Genomic DNA, 23262 nt, shown 5'->3' with positions numbered 1-23262 from the left:
AAAGAATTGTACTTGGGTTCAGTACAGCTTTCGGGTTCATTCCTGACCTTGAGTGTGACACACCATAAAAACCACAGCAGTATGCTGTGAGGTATCCCAACCTGACAACATCTGCATGCTGTATTTGGGAGAGAGGATGCTAATGTCTGCCACTGCACCTCTTCCAGGAGACACTGAGACCCCCATTCTCCTCCTGTAGGCCGGATAACGTGTTGGCAGAGGGTATGCAGGTGAATGCCATTTAGCTTCACGTGTAGGCAAGGCCAGACTATACTCGGCAACAGTTTGTTTTCGAAAGTTGAAGCTGAGACAGTTCACATAGCTTAAAATTAACCTACAATGGCATGGTTAATGAGTGCTGGAGTTCAGCTGAAGCTGTTTCCTTGGGTGCAAGGCTGAGTTGCGATCCTTAACACTGAGGCCCCTAGAGGGGCCGACAGCAGTGGTGAGTAACGTCGGGCTTACAGCTACATCAGCATTTAACCCACTTGCAAGCTCCTCTGTAGGCCTGTTTTCAGCCAAGTCTCTACAACGTTGCTCCACATGGGACTGTCCTCTTCAAAGGTACAGAGTGCCGAGTCCATTACCATGTTTTAATGTACATAACGTAGGTTATGTTTTAAAACTAAAACAGCAGGGGGGAGGAAGTTATGCATGAGCAGATAATCTACATCGAAGTTTGCCTCAGAGTACCCACCGCCCTTGCTTTAATAACCCTTTTTCCTCCTGCACAGTAGCTGCCCTGTCCTTAGAAAGGACATCGGCACTTTCAAATAAATTGAGGTTCTCTGAGGAGTGGCTTGTGCACATGAAGATGGAGTGATGAATTCCCTCATGTGTGCTTTAAAAAAAATACAACACTAATACCAGGGGGTGAGGGGAATAACCATCGGGGTTTCAATGACCACTGTCTTGAGAAAAGGCCCATGTTATCTTGAAATAGGGCTGGAGAAAGCACAGGTACACCTTTTAGCCACATGCATTGTTATTTTTTCTGCATAGCCTCTGACAAACCAGTTAGAGCTGATGTGACCTGGTCTTTGACCCCCGGGCTGCAGGTAAAGGCCTCCCATCCCCACACCACCTGAGGAGGCATGGTGGTGCTGCAGCAAATCAGCCTTCTTCGCATGCAGCACAAGACATATTCTGCACTCATGTGGCCTAACAGTCCCTGGCAGTTACCGTGCTGAAATTTGAAAACAGCTTTTTGTGTTAGGATCATGGTCTTGCAGCTAATGTGCCACTTTTCAGTCAAGTCCTGACATCAGCCTTGATTAAATTCCTCTCTGGAAGCAGCTGTTTGCAGTTCAGTGACTGCCCCTTCCTCTGCCAAGAGCAGAAGCAGCAGACAATGCGTCTCAAGCTCACATCTCCCATTCAGGGATCTGTTCGTTTTTTCAGTCTAGCTGACTCACTGTTTTCAGGCACAGAAACTGAAATAATGGTTTCCCCAGAAATTAACCATTTTCATTTCATGGCTGTTGCCATCTTTGGCTCCGGAGATCTCGGTACCTGCCCTTGCATGGCTGTCTGACAGCCCAGGGACAAAAACACATTAGTGCTCAGAAAACATGGAGCTGTCTTGCCTGCCAGAATGTCAGCCACGTTTCAAAAAGCCTCTCAAATGTAGCTTGTGACTATCGCATGTCTTCAGTGCTGCCAGCATCTGGTTTCAGAACAGAGGAGCGAAGCCAGGAGTCTCAGAAGACAATGAAAGGAAACTGCTCTGCAACCTTGAATGAACTTAGTTTCAAAGAAGTATTCATACATCCACAGCAGATCCATACAGCTGAATCAGACTGGCTGGTTTTATCAGTGAAATAACAGAGAGGGCAAGGAATAAGGAGAGGGTGACCGTTTGTAATGGCTGGGAGAAGGAACAGTTCAAACTGAAATGGCTTCCTCAAGAAACCAGAATACAGGTATGATTTTCAGACCGTAACTAGAAAATTATTTGTACTGTATTACTTGCACAACAGATCTCTGGGTAGAACACATTTTTTTATATTTTTATTTATTTATTTATTTATTTATTCATGTGGTAGCCAAATACTAAGAAAGCTTAATCCTGTTGAATTAATCAAATTGCCTAGGTGACTCTGGCTACCACAAGAGTTGCTACTACATAAAACCTTAAAATCCATTGCATTAGCCATAAGCTGCTGGGAAAGTCTTAGCACAATAAACCCAGATTAGCAAAGTATAGGGCATACCCTGAGACAAACAGGTAATCAGAGCATGCCCCAGCATGCACTGAGGAAACACGCTCAGCGCGACAGTAGAGAAGTCAGCCATTGCAAGAGATGGACTTGGATGACTTGTCTCCTGTACAGGGAAGGATGTCCTATGTGGCTAGTTTAGGCAGACTGGAATCTCAACAACTTAAACCCACTCAAAATGCTAGAATAAAACTAATCTTTTCTATATTCTGAGGATTTACAGCTACTATAGATTATGCATCTATCTCACCACCAAAATACTGAAACGGATTCCTCCCATTTCTTTGGATACCACATAACAGTCAGGAAGTAGTTCCTCAGTTTTGTCCTCAGACATATACTTCTGGGAGACACCTGCATGAAAACGTTGGTAGAAACAGCACTATTGTCTTCTCTCTTCTTAGCAATTTTGTTTACACCTTCTTGCTATCTGTGGGTAGTTGACAACCTAGTGAGCATCAAGCAAGATATCATTTGAGGTAGATGTCCATCAGGACCTCAAGCCATAGCAATACCTCAATGACCCCTACCCTCCTACTCTCTGAAAGAAAAAAACATGACCTCTCACCACTGCTGTGGGAAAGAAAAATAGTGTTATTTCTATTGTGCAGATGAAAAAAGCACATGGGGGAAAAGGGCTAGATCTCACTAGAAGGAAGAAATGAGAAGTCTGTATTTAAAACTGCAATCCAGTTTCCACTCAGTTGCTGCCCAAACCTGGAGGTATTTCTCTAGGCCTTTCACTAGCCCTTTCCCTCCTCCTGTACGTACCTAAGCCTTCTTTGCTGCTTTCTTTGCAAAGCCACTAGGTGGGTTTGCCACCCATTTGCTTCACAAGGGCCTAATTGCCTAAACTATCTCCATGTAAGGTGAGTAACACAAGGTCAACGCTGCATCCCTCCTCAGGGGATCGGCACCCCCCAGCACTGCAGCCCAGCCAGCCAGAAACCCCACAGGCTGGGCCAGGGAGCACCTCACCAGCCTGGCTGTGTGTGTCAGTGAAATAAAGAATAATAAGACAGAAAGCACAACCCTGCACCCTTGTGGTTCAGGCAATGTGCAGGAGGACTGCTGCAATTCAGTCCCTGCTGGAGGAATTTTTTAGGTATTTTGTGTGAAACAGTCAAAGGGTAAAACACAGAGTAGAGCCTCAGAGCGGGCCCCAGGTCCTGGGGCTCCTCTCCCAGCACCCTGCCCACGAGGTCGGCCCTTACACTTGCTCCCCTGGGTTGTCTGCCCCATGGTGGCACAGCCCCTGTGAGAGGAGCCTGCCTCCCACACCAGGCGGCTTGCTCAGCGCCGTGGTCAGGGCACTCTGTGGTGGAAGGGAGCCTGAACCTCTACGCTGAGGAAGACACCAGGCCTGAGCCTCCAGAGCAATGGTGATCTTAAACAACATAAGCTATTTTACAAAAAGTAGCTGTTGGTCTAAAAACATCTTTTGGTGGCTCAAGAAAAGAGTCCCTGTCAGTCCTTGACAGAAACAGATGCCAGCAGGTTCCTCTGAGACAACCCTGGCCTGTGGATCCCAATGAAACAAGGCTCTGGTTTCACAGCTGCAGGTGGGGTGTATGTGCAGGGACGTAAAGACCTACATCTCTCACTACCGCTTCCCAGAAGCTCCTCACTCAGCACGCAGGTATTTTCAGTCACCGGGTGCCCACCTGCTCCTGTGTCCTCTGCAGGGACCTGACTCGAGGTCTTGGAGCCCATCGGGGCTGCTGGCACCTCTGAGGTCGGAGCTGTGGTGAAGACAACTCAGTTGTGTCCCCAGCCAGAAGCTGTTTGCCTGCGGTCCTTGGGGAAGTCAGTGGTGAGCAGGGAACTGAACCCAGCTCTGTTGCATTCCAGTCCAAGTGCCACAGTCATCCTCCAAGTATCTCGAACCATTTCCCAGACCATTCCCCCTAGTTCCCTAATTGCTATTGTTGCTTTTTGTATGAACCCTGTGGCTTTGGTTGTGCAGATTTGCCTAAACCCAAGAACATCTTTTAAACTGCAGAATTAAGAAAGCATTCTATGACTTCTTTATTTTTAGGTACATTTAAACACTGCCACCATCACTTTAATGAAGAATTTCTCTCCTGCTGCTTCTTCGTTGAATAGAGCAGATCTTTCATCTGTGGCACTGAACCACACCATCCTGCTTTCTGCCACAGAGAAAATAAAACGCCTTCTTCAGGGAAGCAAGAAAAAAATAGCAATAAGCAGATTATGTTTTTAAGCATGCTGATTCCAGCTGAGTGTTTGTTTTCATTTGTAGGTGTGCAGTCACGACACTAATAGTTCCCAATGGGCTTTCAAATAGGCTTCGGAGACCAATCTTCTTGCACCACCAAAATAACTAGGAAACTGACGTGCAGCTCTACTGTGAGAGTTGTTTTTGCACATGATAACATCCAGAAACACTACCCACATGCTAGAAGCAACACTGCAGGTTCTTCAAGTGATGAATTTCATGCCTTCTACTGCCTGTGCACAGTGTCCGCAACCAAGAAAGGCAAGGCAGGAGTCCAGCCTGGCCCAGGCACTGCCGGAGCAGTCAGAGCTTCGTTCCAGACGCACAGCCACATTCTTCCCTGCTGACATGATCCCAGAGACTGCAGTGATGCAGGATAAAACCAAAAAATGCTTTAATTGGGCTTCCGGTGTGACTTATCTTCATTATTGCCAGTAACTCAAATCCTTATTGCTCTCATACCATTCCAAGACTGCCACCTAAGGAGCTTTTTCGCGCTTCTGAGCTTCTTATGCAGCAATCCAAGAACATAGACCCACAGAGGCTCTGATGCTACTCCTGTAATATTGCAGCTCTGCAAGCTGCACAGAATTTGAATAGAGTCACAGGGCTGCCATTTTGACTGTCCTTGACAGCCTTAAGAAATAAAGAATTAAACCAGCCTTACAACTGAACATTGTGTCGAAGTTGTAAGACATACTTGTTCCAGCTACAGTCACCCACTTTTTTAGCAACAGATAGGTTTGTTGTCAGAGTACACCTTTTCTTACCAAAAGGGTTGACATCAATTGCCTTGCAGCAAACGTTAGCAGCACGGTGGGCTGCATCAGACAGCATTTGTGGAATATCGAGGGAGGTGCTCCTTCCCCTCTCCCCAGCACTGGTGCGGCCACACCTGGGGTGCTGTGTCCAGGTCTGGGCTCCCCTGTACAAGAGAAGACATGGGCAGACTGAAGAGAGGGGCCATGAAGATGATGAAGGGCTTGGAGCATCTCCTCGATAAGGAAAGGCTGAGAGCTGGGACTGAGCAGCCTGAGGAGAAGGCTCAGTGTGCGTGTATAAATACCTGATGAGAGGGGATGAAGGAGAGGGAGCCAGATTTTTCTACTGAAAATAAAAACACGTGAAATTTCATGCGAATACGAGAGAAGAGTTTGCTTTAAGGGCAGTCAAAGACTGGCACAGGCTGCCCAGAGAGGTGCTGGAGTCCCTTGGACGTGGCCCTGGGCACCCTGCTCTGGGTGGCCCTGCCTGAGCAGGGCTCGGACCGGGTGGGCTCCAGGGGTGATTCTGTGTATTGTGGTGGCTGGGTTTGCAGGTTATCACCATCCTACAGAATAGTAATTAGAGGGCCCGACAGAGAGCAGCGCTCTAAAGATTGCCCAAAACAGCCGGGCCTCGGGCCGGGCACTATGAGGCGAGCAGCCCTCAGGCAGAGCCCCCCGCCCGTCCCGCTCGCTTTTGCCACGTCCCTTCTCGGCGGCCTCACCGTGCCGCCGCGCCTACAACTCCCAGCGTGCACCGCCGCCCCCCTCGGCGGCGCAGGGAGCAGGGGCGCGGCCGCGGGCCGGCCGCGCGGCACGCTGGGAGTTGGAGTCGGGCGTCGGCGGTTGCGCAGCATCGGCCGGGGCCGCGCGGCGCTGTGGGTCTCTCCGGGAACGAGGCAGCCATCGCCGCCGCCGCCGCCGAGAGCGCCTTCCCGCAGCACGCAGCGCCCGAGCCACGGTGAGCGGCGGCGGCGGGGCGGGCGCCGAGCGGGCTCCGGGCGGCTTTGCGGGGCCGGGCCGGGCCTGCCGCGGGGCGCCGCGGTAATGGAGGCAGCGGCCGAGGGCGGCTCCCGGCATGGCGGGGCCGCGAGGGGCCGGCCCGGCCCGGCACGGCCCGGCGGGAGCCCCGCGGCCTGCCCCGCCTGAGGCCGCTCTGCGCCAGGCGGCGGGGCCCGGCCCCATCCCCAGCCCCGCGGTGCCGCTGGGGCAGGGCCCGAAATGCGGGCTGCGGGCGGGCCTCGCCGTGCGGTAACGCGCGGTTATGTAAGGCCGGCCGGCCGCCCCCGGCTGGCTGCGGGGGGGCGGGGGAGCCGCTGGCGGCCCTCGGGGCTGGGCCTACGCGCGGGCGTGAAAACGCCGCCGGGAGCCCCGAGGAGGGGGTGGCTACAAAGGGGATGGCTACAAAGGGCCGCGTAGGCCTTGCGGAGGGAATGCGGCCTTTTCGCACCGGTAGCTGACATCTCAGGCCGCGGTTCCGTGATAATTCAGTGTAATGTAAGTGGGTGCCGTCCCGCTGCCGCCCCCCTCCCCGCGAGAAGCCCTGTACCTCCCATCTTTCCACATTCTGCCCCTTCTCCGATGGCACAGCAAGCCAAGCGAACAAGCTGCTCAACAGAAACCTAACGGGCGTTAACACGGAAGGTAAATCTCGCTGATCCAAAATACCGCACCCAGAGTGCCTTTCCAGTGCCAGCCCGGAGTGTAGGAAGAGCACTCGATGTGCTCTGCAGCCTGCAGTCCTCACACAAGGCCATGTTGAATTGCTGTTCCCCAGGGCTCGGATTCTTTGTGTTTTGTGTGACAGCAAGCTTACCGAGTGAGCCAAATAATTAACATTTTTTAGCCACGGGAACATAAAATTTTCTAAATTATGTGAACTTACAACTAAATAGCACACAAATAATCTTGTTTTAAACTAAATACTTAGATCAATAAGCCAATATTAAAAAGGAAGCACGTTGTCACCTCTGGGGTTATGAATGTGGGGTGCTTTTCCACTGAAAGAGTGATGTAGTCAAGGTAAACAATGGGGCTTACATAAAATAGCCGAAATTATGTATCCTGATTCAATCAATAGTTTTAAAAATCTGAATATCCGGAATAGCCTTTTTTTTTTTTTTGCCCTTGTTGAAATCTCGTGACAACAAACTGTCTTTCCATAACTGTTTTTTCATTAACAAACAGAATTTTACGATTAGCGCAAACCGAAATGATTTGATTAATACAGTTTGTCTTTTGGATTCTAATATAACTGTTATTGGAGTAGTCCCTTCAGGCGAAAGCAAGCGTTTGCGATTGTTTTATGTTGTTATTCTAATGATTAACATTTTTAGCTACTGTTAGCTTCTTAAATTCATCTTAGAGCTTATAGAGTGGGGTTTCTTTTTGTGCTCTGTGACACAAAAACCTTGCTAGTGTAGCAGCTAACAAAACCATTATTTCAGATAGCAGGAGTCTTTAAATTACATGACTAAAAAGAACAAAGGTGGGAGTTCTGTATAGGTTCTGCTAAAAGTAAGACAGGAATTTCTCACTTTTCTGGCTGTAGACAAGAGTCAGGTTTTTAACGTGTATACCTTGAGGACAATAAAAACAAATTCCAATTAACCAAGTTTTCTGAGATGTAAAAGTGATCTTAATCACCCTCTTTTATATTAGTCAATTTGATAAGCAATGGTGTTTTCTTTCTTAGCATCAGACTTAAGATGAGTGGCTGCCGTGTCTTTGTTGGTCACTTAAGCTCACGTGCTCGGGAACGGGATGTGGAAAAATTCTTCAAAGGATACGGACGCATACGAGAAATACATCTAAAAAATGGATTTGGATTTGTGGTAAGTAGTACCTTATTTTGTCTTGCTTGGAGTTACTAGTCTTGGTGGCCCGAAGTCAAGGAAGGGCAAATGCTGGAGATAATAATAGTTCCAGTAGGAAATGGAAAATATTAACGTACATTTCGGATTGCTTTACAGATGATGCGATTAGTTTTCTTTCACTCATTAAGCTTTTTCCTTGTTTTCTGCAAGGTCTTGCTCAAAATCTTGTTAATATTCTAACTACGTTAAATGCATCCTGAACCTGATTGTTGTCTTCCTTGGCGTTTAGATTTTAACCCTTCGTTCTGCAGACAGTATAAATAGCCTGTTAAGACACTATGAAACTCAACCAAATCTTGACCTAGAGAAACGTTTTTATAGTTTCTCTCTCGCTCCTAGTCTGCTTGGTCATATTTCTAAATTATGTCCTGGCGTAAAACAAAGTAATTGGCTAAGACAACAGGTGTAATAGGTGCTTGCTGTTGGATTTAAACAGCACAGCTTAAACTGTCGTGCAGCTGAAGTTAGGCATATTCACCATCGTCCTTTGTTCATAATGCATACGTTTTTCTCAGGCTGGTAAACAAAACACAGTTCACTGGATCTTAGTTTCCTACCACTGCTTTTTGACCTCCGTGTTCCTAAACTGTTACCCAGTTCTTTGCGGCTTCCCAGGCTGACTGAGGATCAGCCTGTTTCTTCGCTGTTATCTCCCGAGAACTGGCCATTCCGCAGCACCAAATTCCAGCTGGAAGGGTTTTTACTGCCATTACACAGCAATGGGCTTACATGCCATTTGTTCTGCTATGGTCTTGCTTGTGTGAAGCTAAGAAGAAAAGAAGAAAAAAAAAACATGCTTTGCCTGCTTAAGTTTCATATGAATATTACTTCTTAACTCCTACACATGCCAGTTCCTGATTGCAGCGTGAGCTACTTCTTGTTGACTGCCGCCAGTAGGTAAATACCTCCCTCTTGAAGTCTGGAGGTAAATGGCTGGTCTGCAGTTGAGCAGGAGTTTATTTAGTCCATCGTTTCCAGTTGGTGCGACTTCTCAATTGCCTTTCCCTGAGCATTTCTCTTCTCTTCTTGGGCAGGGCTGTTGACTCATTCAGGAAAGCTTCTGTTGAGCTCCTGTACGTGAGTCAGCCAACCTTCCTTCCTCCCTCCTCCAGTTCCTAGGTAGTGGCATTTTCCTTTCACAGTTTACCAATAAGCTTCAATAATTGTCCCATAACTGTCAAAAACATTTAGTTGTTGCCATTATGAAGTTTTTTTCTTCTTTCTGAATGAAATGTTGCCTAGGTAGCTTGTGTCCCTTGCCTTTTCTCCTGTTACCGTGTACCCACGTGAGGAACCTACTTCTATCATCTCTGTAACTGCGTTTCAAGTTTTGGAGGACCCTGACTAGATCCCCTTTGAGCCTTCCCTTCACCAGGCTGAACAAACACGACTCTCAACCTTTCATCATCTATTAAGTTCCCCAACCTTCTGATCAGCTTTGGTGACCCCCTGCTGGTCCTGCTCCAGGTTTTCAATGTGTGTCTTGAGCTGGAGAGACCGAAAGCGGACAGAGTGTTCCATGTGTGGCCTAGCAAATACCAAGCAGGGTGGAATAATCCTGACTCTTGGCCTGCTGGGTGTATTCCTACAGGTGCAGCCCAGGACATGGTTTGCTTTCGTTGCTGCAAGGCCATACTGCTGGCGTAAACCTGGCATACTCTCCATGAGGATTCCCATGTCCTTTTCAGCAGAGCTCCACTCAGACCCCAGCCTGTACTGCTTCCTGGGATTATTCTGTCCCGCGTGCAGGACTTTACATTTATCTGCGTTAAAACTTGTAGTTTTTGTTGGAGTAATCATTCAGCCTATCATGCGCTCTCTGCATGGTGTTTTTAATTTTTTATTTCTTCTAGTGTATCTATTTCTCCTCCTAGTTTGGTGTCATCCACACAATTGGTGAGGGTGCATTCAATCCTGCCATCCAGGTCATTTATAAAAACATTGAATAGTAATAGCCCTTGAGGTATTCCACTCGTGGCTGGCTGTCAGTCCCTCTTTGTTTTCAGTTATTTAAAATCTGTATAAAACCTTTTAAAAACCAAAGTGATTCTGGTTTAACATTGTTGTAAAAGAAAAAAGCGCGTTTTAGTCTGCTTGATCCGAATCATTGCTTGATCTTTGAAACTAATTGTTTTCACTTACATTCTGTAGATTTCAATGGAGAATCTCTTCAAACATAAGAGCTAGTATGCGAAGCTAGATAGACTTGCGGCCATTCGGTGTCTTAGAAACCAGCTGGAATCAGTGGGAGTTGTAGGTGCTAACTACACACCTTAGTGTAGTTAATGATGGGTCTAAATAAGTTTTCCCAGATAATTCCTGCGTCATTGTGCAGGGTTGTGTGATGTTTGGTAGTGAAGCAGATTTCGGTGCGGGATGGGGCGGAAATAAGCCAGTTTTGCTTCTGAAAAGCTGTTTACAGTTATAAAAACACTTTCTTCCACTTGAAGCTCTTTTCTTTCTGTTCAGTGCTCTCAAGCTGCATTTCCACGTTTTTGTTTTCCACAGAATGCTGTTGGTTTAAGCGTTCCCTGTCCAACTGCCTGTTCTCAACGCTTGCTTTCTTCCTCTTCTCCCCTTGCCTTCACTTGGTGTTACCACAGTTGTTCAGCCACGTGATAAGCCTACCTGGGAAGCTGATCTATTTGAAAAATAACACTGTCTTTTTCACCCCACCTCCTGCAGCAAGTGTGCTGTTTTTCATCTGGATAGGTTTCTTGACCTAGTTTCCTGCAGAGCTGTACAAACAGCTTTGCCAAGAGCCAGTGGGCTGGATAGTGGGCAGGATCTACTCAAGCTGACTAAAGCAGCATTGCTGCCAAAAGTGAAGCAGCAGATTCCATTGCAACAGTGTATGGAATTGCACATCACAGCTGATCCGGACCCACAGGTTGCCAGTGCTAAAGAGGGGCTTATCTTTCTTGCTCATCTTACACAGGCACCTTTTTTCCAGAGTAGTGAGCTGAATTAGCTCAGAAAAAAAACAAAAGTTTTTTTTCTGTCTTGCTGTTTCTTTGCCAACTCAGTAAAAATTGAATTCTTAGGAGGGTTTTGGAAGCGTGCTGCTCTCCTGCTTTTGATTGCGGTTGGATCAGATCAAGCTGTTACATAGGATTTCCCTGCATGTAGGGCTGTGTTTTAAACTGTATACCTTGCAATGATCCTCCCACCACTCCCCCAAAAGATATTTTAGATATTTCTGTAATAATCCAAGTCATTTAATTTATTTTACGTAGATTCCCCAAATAATTATACTGAAATAGCCAAGGGAGGCAAAAGGAGTGTGCAGAGTGCGGGTAGAAGGAATGGTCCTGGCTTTTCAGTCATTAATGTGCCAGGAGTCGACTCCCTTGTTCAAAGTTCTGGCTGCTACTTGCTGCAGAAATTGAAAATTTATAAAAAAAAAAGCGTGTTTTCTAGCATTTGAATATTCTATGAGGGAAAGTAATTCTATATTCCCATTTCTTTTGTAGGAGTTTGAAGACCACAGGGATGCTGATGATGCAATTTATGAACTAAATGGTAAAGAGTTGTGTGATGAAAGGTGAGCTTGATACATTTTCCTTTAAGGTCAGCAAGAGTGTCTTGCATCTAGATGTGTCACGTTAGCTTGTGCTGACACCTGTTTGTCATGGCTCTGTGATGTGTTACACCTTCCGTAACTTTATCTGAAGAGATTTATTTGGATATGTTGACTTCAGAAAATAAGTTGATGATAACCTTTCATCATTTGGGGTGTTGCCCTTCAGTTTGCAACACGATGGTCAGTAGTGATTGCGTGTTACAGTCATTTTCGTTTAGATTGTGGAAATTGGTTTTAGGTTATTAGGTTGCTGTTACTCCTTTTGGTATCTTTTTCACTCTGTGATTAATTTTGGGCTCTGTTTCAATTACATTTGCTAAACCAATTACAGACCCGTGACAATTTTCATGAAAGTCTTGAGGGAGATGAGCGAGGCAGGAGAACACCATTGTTCTGCCTCTTTAAGAAATGCCAGTGACTGTATTATAAAGTATTGCTTGTAAGGGCAAGATGCTTCTTGTTTGTGCACATGTGGTTCCAGTTGCGAAAGATTTCAGTCACTCTCAAATACTTACTTTTTTTCTTCGCTTGTTTTGTTGCATAAGGGTTACAATTGAGCATGCTCGAGCCCGAAGAGGAAGGGGCAGATTCCCGCAACGGTTCAGTTATTACCAGTCGACGAGCGGATCTAGGTAGGTGGTCTGGACTCTGTTTCCTCAAGCAGAGTGACTGAAGAACTGTACTGTACTATTGCTTTCTTCCCGTGCTTGGAGCTAGGGATCCAGCTCTGTTTTCCTTGCGGAGCTTCACAGCAGAGGTTTTACGTTCTCAAACCTTGGAGGTCCATTACTGTTATTTACCTCTTTTGGCTGAGGAGAATGTGGTCTTTAAAGCAGTTTAACTGGCTCGCAGAGATTCACAAACACCTTTTGAAATGCTCCCCCTCCTTGTTGTAGGCACTGCATTGGTCTCGCTTCCTACTGTTGTGTAAGCGGTGTGAAGGATTAATGCTGCAGTTGGGTTGGCTGTTCTTAACGCTAAATCAAGGGAAATGCCAGAGCTTCTCTGCTGAGGTTTCTGTCATTAAACTGAGCTTACAAGCTAAGTAGAAGTGTTGTGGAATAATAGTTCTCCAAGGTATTTACTATCTAACCAAGCTTTCACATTTCCAGCTGTATGGTTATCAAAACGCTTACTTCGTCGCAGTGCACAAAAGGAACTGTATTTCAGAAGCAGGGCTAGGGGACAAGATACCACCACATGCAGAAGCATTTAAATACCAGCTTTGCTGACTGGACAGGTGCCTTCTGAAGGAGAGCCTCTGTTCAACAATGAAATCTGAAAAGCAGGATATAGCTCTTCTGGAATACCTGTAGTGGACCTACAGTATTTGTGGCCATGTTTACTTTCAGTGAATTGAGCCAGTGGTGAATCATGCGCCACGTTGCAGTGAATTTTGTGAAGTTCTGCAGCTTTGCATATATTCCACCAAATAAGCACATTTAGATCTCTGTACTTTATGTCTACCTATCTATGCTTGAAATAATTCACTCTGTAAAAACATTTATAGCTGTGGCCTACACAGAGTAGCAGTTTGAAGAAAGAGGAAGATTTAACTGACGTAAACCTCTGCATTTCTTTCAAAGACAGAATTGCAGCCAGTTACGAACCAGTGTCTGGAACATCTAATTTGCATATGCAAGTATGCTAATTAGATTATTTTTTCTTTAGCGGCAGTAACCTTGATGCGGTATAATTGATCCGAGGTCCAGGCTAAAAGTGGACTTTTAAAGTAGGAAGTGTGATTGGAGGTCGTGGGCGTCTGACGTTGTAGTCATGTTCATGACGTCAGACTGCCGATGCCAGACAGGAAGAGACTTCGGTTTGCAATAATGGAAAAATGAGACTCAGCCTGCCAGTTTTGGGACTCTGGGACCTCTGTTTAAATGCTCTGAAGATCTGGATGTTCTGAAAAAAATTGGGACACTTGGAGGTATGCACTGAAATGAAATTGCCTATGCTTCAGTGTACAAATCAATACGCACAATTTAGGGTTATGTTTTTGTGGGAGGAGAAGATAAGAATAATTTACTCTGAGGTCAGTGTTCTTAATTCTTGAGTCTTTTTGTAGTAATACGAAGTAGTGCCATTGTTAGAATCCTGCATTACTTATCAAAAGGCTGGCATATGTTTTTCCATAGTTCTCAGATCCCTTTGGATTCAAATGGCTAGAATTAGGATCAGAAATAGCCTGCAAGGGCAGTATTTTTTCTGGATGTCTTACTGTTCTTTTCTGTATGAATATTTTTAAGCCACATTTTCATTTTCGAGATGGTCTTTAATCTTTGGTTAAGGGGAAAAAAAAATCCGCTTTCATTCAGGAACTGTAAACTGCTTCGGTTATTTCAAGGTAACCAGTTATCTAGATCTCTTTTTACTAAAATAAGAATATTTCTACCCACAAGAACATTGAATATAGGTCATGTATAAATACTGACAAGTGATTTGGCATTTAGAAGCATGAATTAAGATGCCATTAAATTATGCCTCAAATTGCTGAGTTGAAGCTGAATTTATCCTACTAACTAAAAAATAAAAATAAAATATTGCACTTAAGATGAATATCCTCCAAACCCCTATGTGTGAGCCAAGCCTGTTAAATGATGAAATTAAACTAATTATTTTTGAAGTTTTTTTATTCTATTAGGCACTTGTTTCAGTGTATCTAGAAAAATGGCAGCTGTATTGACTGCATTGGCATAATGTTCATCATCAAAATCTTCTTTATTCCCCTTTTTACAACTGTTCTCTTGTAGCGGACTCTTAGGTATGTTTTTGACTAGGGAGAATCAAATCTGCAGTCCAGCAATAAGGAAAATACTTGACTCAAATCTTGCAGCAAACTACAGAAAACATTAAATTTCTTACGTTCTAAATTCCTTACACTGGAGATTTTTTTTTTCCCCTCTGAACTCTTCTAGCCGGTATGGACCTCCTGTTCGTACTGAACACAGGATCATAGTTGAAAACCTTTCGTCCCGTATCAGCTGGCAGGTGAGTTACCATCTTTTCTCTTTTCTTTACACTTCATTTTTCTGCCCTGTAGGTAAACTGCTGTCAACCTAATTTTGTATTAAAGCCATCATAAATATTTGATGCAAATAAAAAATAGGCAAAAAAGTCAGTGATTGCTAACAATTAGCATTCAAACAGTTAAAGAATTATTTGGTTTCACAGCTGTGCAAATAGTTCTGTAAATAGATTTTGTAGTTGGGAACTGATTCTTGCTTACTTGTGTTTACCAACTGATAAAACGTGGAACAACTCTAGATTGTTTCTAAATTACTGAAGAATGACATCTATTCAAACCATGTCATCCTTTTGTAGTACAATAAGCGTGCTTTTGGTTTGATTGAAATTTATGGTCTTTTCTTACATTTTACAAAATACTTATGCATGACTGAGAAGTCGTAATGCATCGTTAATAAAGGAAGTCTTAAGAAAGCATGCTTACTGTAGGTACTAAAAAAGAACCCTTTCATCTTCTAATGATGAAATAAATCATCTTCTGAAGATTTCTTACCACTTTTCTGTTTTTTTTCTTGCCTCGTGCTAATGTTTTCCAAATTTTCTAGCTGTCTTTTAAACAGAATAAACACATAATCAGTTTCTTCACTTGTTCTGTGTAGTGTACAGTCTATATAGAACGTTTAGTTTTTGTTGAATGTTCAAAGACTTGGTCTTGCAGCGAAGTCCACTTGAGGCTGTTTTGCTTGCCTGGAGCTCCACTGATGTGTCTCATAAGAGCTTGGGTGCAGATAAATAGAAGAATTAGGATTGTTCATCTTCTGCGTGGTGGGTTCAAAAAGTTCCCAATTGTGTGATTGTGTTAATTTCCGAAAAACCAATTCTGAGTTGATGTAATGAGTTAGTGGATTTCATCTAAATCACTTCTGGGTATGCTATACAATTATGTATTGGAAGAGATCATTAAAAAAACAAACAAAAACAAACAAACAAAAAACAGTATTTGGAAACAACAGTAGGTACCAGAGAAGTAAGCTAGAACAGAGTGTTAAAGAGATTGAATCTTACAATGCTGTTCAGTGTTAAATTCATAACTTGGGGGAAAAAATGAACATTTCTGAAACTTTCTTTTACTTGTGAATATTTATAATGGCTTTACGCGTCTTACTGTTTTAGACTGAAGCCCCCCCCAATATAGATTTCATGGTGATGAATCTTTAGGATTCTAGTTACGTGTTTTAATGACTGTTTTATATGTATAATAAGTTACAATAAGAGACTTTACTTCTTGATACCTGCCTAAAGAGATGGTCACTTGAAGCTAAAATCCATATGCAAGCCTCATTTAGTTTTGAAGCTGTCCTGCTTTGATACTGATACTGTTTTAACTTCTTTTAACTATGCTACTTACACAACGGATTCAAATAGCTAATATATTAACAATAGTGGCATTATTACTTCTTTCTAATCCTCGAGCTTCTGGCAGCCACAACTGATACGGAACCTTGCTTTAAAACTTGCGTGCATCTTTTCATCTTTGGTGTGTGCAGATCCCCATGCTTTGAGAACTTCTGTCTCCTTTAAGAGTTACTGTGTTGAGATATTAAAAAGATAAATGAATAAAATTATAATATTTCTTTTCAGATCAGCTTCTTTGAACCATTGATGATATTGTTAATAGATAATTTCATACCTAAGTATTAGACAATTTTGTCAGAATTCTTCTTATTTTAGTAAATGCATTTCTGCATGTTCAGAGCTTTCCAGCCACTTACTAGTTCTTCAGTGTCTGTGAATTTCCAAACAGTTGGGAAAACTGGCTCTGTGTTACTTGAAGATCTAACTTTTAATACGTGCTTTGCCTGTTTACAGTTGTCTTGCACCTTGTTGTCTTTTGATGCCAAGGACAACAGGGTATCCTTGTGCTGTTTAAGGTGAATCAGAACAGTAAAGTTAGAGAATAAAATTTGACTTGGGTTTAACAAACAAAAAAACAAACTAGATAACTTTAAAACGTTCCCCAAATTCTACTTATCTTGCACACTTAGTCTCTTGAATAATAACGTTGGCATCTTAATTATGTTGATGTTACTATTTTGAATTATATTTCGTGATAATCTTTAGGAGTCGGCGTACTGTCTGGCAAGGGGGCCTCAGTTTTAAAAACTAAAATTTTTTAAATTAGAAAATAATGACGTAGTTTAATATTTTTAACTTTCTCTTGATTTACTAGTCCTGGTCTGGTTAAGTTTTCATTGACTTAAGCAGAGCCAAAATTTTGTTCTTAACTTCTAAATTGGGTTTAACATTCTGAGATTGAAATATTACTTCTAATGATGGTGCAGGCCCATTTTTCATTTGCTGTTACAATTAAGTTTCTTTGTGTTAAGCACACGTGAAACAAGGGGAATAATCTACTAGTTTGCATGTGCCAGTTTTTAAAATTAAACTATAGAATTCTAATTAGGATATTAGATAAAACTAAGCCTTCTTATATCCAGTGGCAAATGTTATAAAGTTTTTCTTGGCTTTTTGTTTGGTAGTCTTTTCTTCCTTAAGCATATTTCTAACCAAGTGCATTTTGAACCTCTTCTAACAACCTTGATTTGGTTAACCCTCGTTTTTCTTGTGTGGAGGAGAAAGAACCAAAGATTTGGGGGTTTCTAGTGGCTGAAATTCTAGGGTTTGGCCTGTTCTGAATTTTCCTTTTGGTTCCTGTGACACTCCTGTTTTTTGGCAATCTAGATCTTGGTTTGCCTGGGTTTGATCTCGATTGGCTAGCACAGATCATCCTCGGGTTCTTTAGCCACTTCTGGAGACTATGTCCAGTGCTTTCAGGGCCTCTGGTACCTCGGTGAAGCAAATTGCTATGAGCCATCACTGCCTTTCTCATGTAAGAGAGTTCCTCTTGGCCAGCTAGGTATTGGACAAGCAACTCTTTGCTTAAGGTACCTTCTTATATCATCTGCCACTTCTGGCATGCTGCGGTAAGTAGTCTGGGACTATAAAATACCAGATACAGTTTGGTAAAAAGTAGTGGTTTAACTTCTGCAAATATTCAGTTGTTTAGTGACCTTTCACATTGTTTTTCTTGTACTTTATGCTACTGTGGAGCAAGTAATTTCATAGTGCGTGTGTGTTTAGCCTCTATTAAGTTAAACGCAGGGATGTCTATTGACATGATGCTGTAGTGTGACAGAATAACTAGTTGAAATCTAAGAAAAAATGCTCTTATAAAATTATTTATGATATGCTAATTAAACTTATTTGCCTTTAGTTTTGTTGTGAAGCTGGGGAGGAGAGCGTATAGAACGAATTTGTCTAAGTATACTGGATTGTCAGTTACCTGGGACATTAATCCTCATAGTATTAAAATTTGCATTTAATACTATGTTGCTTTTCATCTGATGTAGTTCTGATATCAATGCATATGTTGGTATTTTAAGTTTTGTACTGGTTTCCGTAACAGCTATTTTGTGATGCAGGATCATTTGCAAAGCAGTATTTTATTCAGTGTCGTAAGTGAGGGGTTCTTTCTATATGTAGCTGCTATTAGATAGGCTGAGTTTCAGAAACTGATTTTTCTAAATTGTAGGTATATATAGAGGGGGGGGAAAAAAGCATTACGCAGTTTTAGTGGAGAGAGTTCTAGGGGGATGTTGTCTACTGCTAGCTGACTTTTTTGTGTTGTGTTTAAGGCTAAAATGTTGACTTTTACTGCAGGACTTGAAAGATGTCATGAGAAAGGCAGGGGAGGTCACCTATGTGGATGCACACAGAAACAACAGGAATGAAGGGTAAGTTCATGTTTGTATATAAATCTGTGTGATAATGAAAACCATTAAGGCGAGATTATTATTCCTGTAATATAAAAATAAATGAAACGTAGCTATATGGTCTGGCTTAGCTTGGCTGAAGTTTCTCCAATTTAAAATAATAAATAAACCTGTCAGTAAGTAGGAGTTCAGAAGGGGTATTGAACTCGTCTGTCCTCCACAATGAAAACTACGTCAAAACAGAAGGGAGGAAAGTCAACAGTTGTTTTCTTAGTCTTTAACTTAGGAGTTATTTATGTATAGCCATTTATGATCTAATTCTGATTTCTGAGGCCAAAATATCGCCTGTCTGTAGCTACTTTGCACTGGTTCAGCAGGCAAAGTCATGGGAAATGAACATAACCAAGGAAAAGAGATGAAAAACCAAAGAGGGGATTATTTATTCACTGTTAACATTTCCCCAGTTGGTGCAGGTTTGTGTAGCTTCCTGGATTTTTATCACCTCATTGCAGATGAAAGTTTCAGTAATGTTTAAGAAGATATGAAAGGCTTATGTATGGCTAGGCCTGTTAGGGTCATATTTTCCTGCCATCAAGTTAAAAATTAGCTTTGAGATGATAAAACATCAAGCTGTGAATCAACAGATTTTAAAAGGTTTGAACTTGTTCTCCTTGCTTTCTCAGTTTCTGGTTTTTTTTTTGTCTTTCCTGATGGTGTATAGGGTTGTGGAATTTGCATCTTACAGTGATATGAAGAGTGCGCTGGAAAAATTGGATGGCACTGAGCTGAATGGACGCAGAATTAAACTGATTGAAGATCACAGAAGGCATAGGTATGTCAGCTGACTTGATAAAATTCTGCTGAGGGTGTGGATTTGGGTAGTATTAACCCCAAAATTTTATTATCTAATTCTTTGGTCCCAAGCTAAATATCACAGCAAAGAAGCACTTTCTAGCAGTATAAACAGGTTAGGTAAGATCTGACTTGCTGAAAATAGAGTGAATAGAATGCGTTAGGATGAGAGTTAAGGAGAAATTTTTAAAATAAAACAACAATTTATATTTAAAAGGATTATAAGCTATGAATTTTGATATTAAATTCCTTTTAATTTATTGGGAAACCGTGCATTTCACAGCCCTGTGAAATGCCTCTCAGATTATTGTGAAAGCCAACTTTTTCATGAGAATAAAAGAAAAGATTAGCTTCCTCGCATTATTCCCAAAGCAGTTCTGCCACTTAGTCATAAAAGCAGGTTAGCTGCAGCTCTCTCATTAAGTCTCTTAAAAATAAATCTATTTCTTTCCATGAAAAAGGGTTGTATAACTAGAGATTGTGTTAAACTCTTGAGCCTTGAAGTGTAGTGGTGGTATGTGCCAGAGCCATTTTTAGCATCTTGAAAAAACCCTAACTAATTCGCATGGGCGTTTCTAGAGAGACCGAAGACTACAGGTATGAATTTTCATTTTTGTGCTTTTCTTGATAAATGGCTAAAAATTGTTTGCTCTGAGAGATTGGGAGGAAGGAGAGGAAGGAGGCAGAAAATGGGAAAGGCCTTTTCCTTTTCTTAGGTGGTTCTTATTTTGTCAAGCTAGCAGAGAATGTTAAGGCTAGCAGTTCCTGGTATCCTTGGCCTAAGGTGTTATTTGATAGAACTAACAGAAAGAGCAGCTCTCTGAAATAACTGAATGCTGTGCTTACTGCGTTCAGATGTTCAGCTGGAAGCGCTGTGTACACAAAGCGGTTACATAAAGTAGGAAACGGGACTACAGCTTTTAATTGTGTTTCTTTAGAAGCAGATCTCGATCAAGGAGTTACTCAAGATCTCGCAGCAAATCCAAGTCTACCGGATCTTCCAGATCATACAGCCGGTCCAGGTCTAGGTCAAGATCAAGGTCCAGATCCAGGTCTAGGTCCAGGTCTCGCTCGCGATCCCGGTCCCGATCCCGGTCTCGCTCTCGCAGCCGTACACCTAAAAAGAGCTATTCCCAGAAGAGCCACCGCTCCAGCCTGCTAGCTTCTTCCCCATCTCCCTCTTCTTCTAAAAGAAAATCTCGTTCTAGGTCGAGCTCTGCTCATAGCCGTAGTTAACCTGCTCTTAGAGATGTATTAATACGTTTAATTTGATTCAAGTTTCTTGAAGACTTGAGATGAATTACACATGAGAACTGGGAGGGGAAGAGTTAACATGATGAAAGGGTAACCTCCTTTTACATTGCCAAAGTGCCTGTCATCAAATAGGCCGTCTCTGTGAGGAGGGGCTGTCGGCTTTCTCCTTTCAGTGAAGTCTGGAGTGGGAAGTCTTTTTTTGTTATTTTTTTCCTGCTATTAGTAAACATTTCTATCATAGATATAATATGTACACATAATGCTGAGGTAATGGGATGAGACAATACGCTGCTTTCTCCCTCTCCTGCCCCCAAATTCCCCTCCACCTTCAAGGCCTTTGACTTCCAAAATACTACGTTATCTTTTGTCCTTGGTATTAAGTCCGAGAACGAGAAGTATAGATTTTATTCCTTAAAGTTCTGTGGCTACTTTTCTGTGTGAGTATGAATGGACCAGCTGAATTTAGTTTAGAGTTCACTTTTTTCCCCCATTGCTTGGCTTAACAGGCTGTTTAAGTTCCAGCTTTAAATGACCTTGATAATAAGCTTAATTTGCAACAGACTTTCAGGAATACATGTTGGCCAGTTGAATATTGTTCATTTGGTTAGTGAAAGAATACAATGTTACCCAGTGAGGAATGCTGGATTTTCCTGTTAAAATGAGTCTTACCATTCAGATGTCAGGATTATTGGGAATCCATTATACTAATTTTCCAGTAATTCACTAGTATGTGTTATTGTATGTAGAGGCCTTATTTGACAGGTGACTCCATAAAACTGCACAGAAATGTCAATATGCATGTCCATGTTTTTAATGTTTATAAAAGTGGCATAGCTTTCATACCCAGATGTATGATACTGAATATTGTGTGTATGACTAGAAATAGTCTTGACGGAAAGGAAGGTTGTTTTAGTAAAGGACGGCAGCAAAAATTCCCAGGAAAAGTGTAGTCAGTTGTAACAAGAAAAGTAAATCATGTTAAAGGGTAAAGAGGATAATTTCTTTAAATCCCCTGAATGCACAGTTGTTTTGATTAATAGAAATTTCCACTGCAAATACTGTTTGTTCTTATAATTTGGAATAAGATTTTTTTAACTTCTGGATTGTTAAAGAAGGGAAACATTTTTGGAAAAATACATGTAAATTAAACTCAGTCTTACATGTGTTTAAATGTACCAATCCTAATAAAAATAAAACCTTTTTCTGGCTTACCTTGCAGTGTTGTGTACTAGTGTTACGTGGTGTTGTTCACTTCGTACAGTCTTGCAAACATGATCGCAAGGAAACTTACTTGAAGGTGTACCCTTGTGAAAGCAAGCAAAATGTAAACTAGAAACCAGTTGTGATGTAAGTAATCAGATCCTGTCTGAAAGGATGACTGGGTAGGATTTTCCTGTCGTGGCCATCGGTGTTTCAGAGACCTGATGACAAATAATAGTCTCTCTGCTGTCCTTGCAGAACTATTTGTGTTACTGACCTTCTTGTCCCCAGTTTGACAGAAGAACCAACAGCCAAATGTCGATACTGGAATTTTCATGTAAGTAAAACCATTTGGAACATTTGAAATACAGTTCCAGGAACTCTTACATTGCCTACACTACTTCTGTTAATCTAAAGCACCAAGACAGACACCATTACTAGAGGAAGTTTCTGCTAATTGTGTTTGCATGCTTGGCTTGATGTTACCTGAATTTTTACTTCAGCAAAACAGAAGGAACAAATAGGAATCACTTTGCAAAGGAATCTTGCTAGAGGTGACTACATTGGGAAAGCTGGGATTTGCTCAGTTTTGCTGAGTGTCAGTGTTGCTTGCTTTGGTAAATTTGTGATGTTACCAAAAACCTTCCAAAGTGTCCACTTCTTGCCTAGAACCTTTGAGATTGGCAAGTGCAGTACTGGAGACCTTGAGTGCTCCTGGCTACAACATGCTTACCTTGCAAATAGCATAAATACAGAGCTTGTGAATGTTACTATTCACTTTTGATTCTTTATTGTACGATGTTATTCCCCTTGCATAATTTTCTCTTGATTTACTCAGAAGTGGCAAACACAGGTGGGGAAAGAAAGGTAGGTAGTTGCAGAAATGCAAGCTACGTTTTTTAGTTGTGTTTAAAGTTGAGACATTACTTGACATGTACAAAACTGTAGCTCATTTTACACTTAATAACTTTGATGAAGGATGACTCATTGTGCCACTGTAAATTGGTCATATCAGACCTCAACTTGGAGAAAAAAACCCAGTCCAGAATTTTTAGTTTTAGGGCATCTGAATTGGTGGAGAAAGATTTAAAAAAATGTTCCGCAGCCTGAATAAAATAGCCTGAGGCCAGCAAGTATAGAAACGTCCTGAGAGGAAAGATGGACTAGAGTAGAAAGAAGCAGTGAAGTAAAAAAGGACAGAGGGATTTTCATTTTTGAGAGGTGGCAGCTTCAGTGTCAAAGACTGTAAAGATACACCTTAGAAGGAAACAAGACCTTTAGTACTGATGACAGTAGTTCAAATTTAGAAGTTTCCTTGTGCATGTGATCTTACAATAAACAGATTCGGGAATGTGTATACTTGTTTGCTTCGCTTAAAAGTATTTGGTACTCTGCAGAAGAGCAAAAGGTCTAAAGAAACACTACCTGTGTTTCTGTGAGTAGTGTCTGTGATTCAGGTAGGCATCTTGATTAGAAGAAATAAACTTGGCAGACTCATCAGGGAACACGGTATAGTATGAGACTTGGCTGAA

At 42.3% G+C, this 23262-nt stretch overlaps 1 protein-coding gene and 1 long non-coding RNA gene across 5 annotated transcripts; one reads left to right on the top strand and one right to left on the bottom strand.

Annotated features, from left to right (window-relative positions):
• Window positions 1–1167: 1167 nt before the first annotated feature.
• Window positions 1168–7911, bottom strand: LOC308196427. Of its 3 annotated transcripts, none has more exons than XR_013952193.1 (2): window positions 6896–7911; window positions 1168–5383 (listed from the first exon to the last, which is right to left on the bottom strand). It is a non-coding gene; the product is annotated as an uncharacterized lncRNA (long non-coding RNA). The 3 variants fall into 3 exon arrangements; XR_013952194.1 differs by lacking the exon at window positions 6896–7911 and adding an exon at window positions 6772–6876; XR_013952195.1 differs by lacking the exon at window positions 6896–7911 and adding an exon at window positions 5525–5965.
• LOC308196425 (serine/arginine-rich splicing factor 5-like) lies at window positions 6025–21741 on the top strand. 2 transcript variants are annotated; one of them, XM_080595387.1, is made up of 8 exons: window positions 6025–6183; window positions 7918–8056; window positions 11572–11642; window positions 12227–12313; window positions 14603–14675; window positions 18372–18445; window positions 19146–19256; window positions 20215–21741. In XM_080595387.1, exons 2-8 carry the CDS (start codon window positions 7931–7933, stop codon window positions 20510–20512), a joined length of 840 nt encoding a protein of 279 aa, XP_080451513.1. In that variant the 5' UTR covers window positions 6025–6183; window positions 7918–7930; the 3' UTR covers window positions 20513–21741. The 2 variants fall into 2 exon arrangements, with proteins under 2 accessions (XP_080451513.1, XP_080451512.1); XM_080595386.1 differs by lacking the exon at window positions 6025–6183 and adding an exon at window positions 6543–6866.
• Window positions 21742–23262: the final 1521 nt, after the last annotated feature.

Source organism: Anser brachyrhynchus, assembly GCF_964034855.1.
Source record: "Anser brachyrhynchus genome assembly, chromosome: 5".
NCBI classification, from domain to species: domain Eukaryota; kingdom Metazoa; phylum Chordata; class Aves; order Anseriformes; family Anatidae; genus Anser; species Anser brachyrhynchus.
Note: the sequence above shows the minus strand (reverse complement) of the source record. Positions and strands in the feature narration are given on the sequence as shown.

Excerpts from the sequence above, each read along its gene's own strand:
- LOC308196425 (XM_080595387.1), top strand. The coding sequence starts at position 7,931 with ATGAGTGGCTGCCGTGTCTTTGTTGGTCACTTAAGCTCACGTGCTCGG. Across the intron at positions 14,676-18,371 it reads CGTCCCGTATCAGCTGGCAG|GACTTGAAAGATGTCATGAG; the intron begins GTGAGTTACCAT and ends CTTTTACTGCAG. Across the intron at positions 19,257-20,214 it reads GAAGATCACAGAAGGCATAG|AAGCAGATCTCGATCAAGGA; the intron begins GTATGTCAGCTG and ends GTGTTTCTTTAG.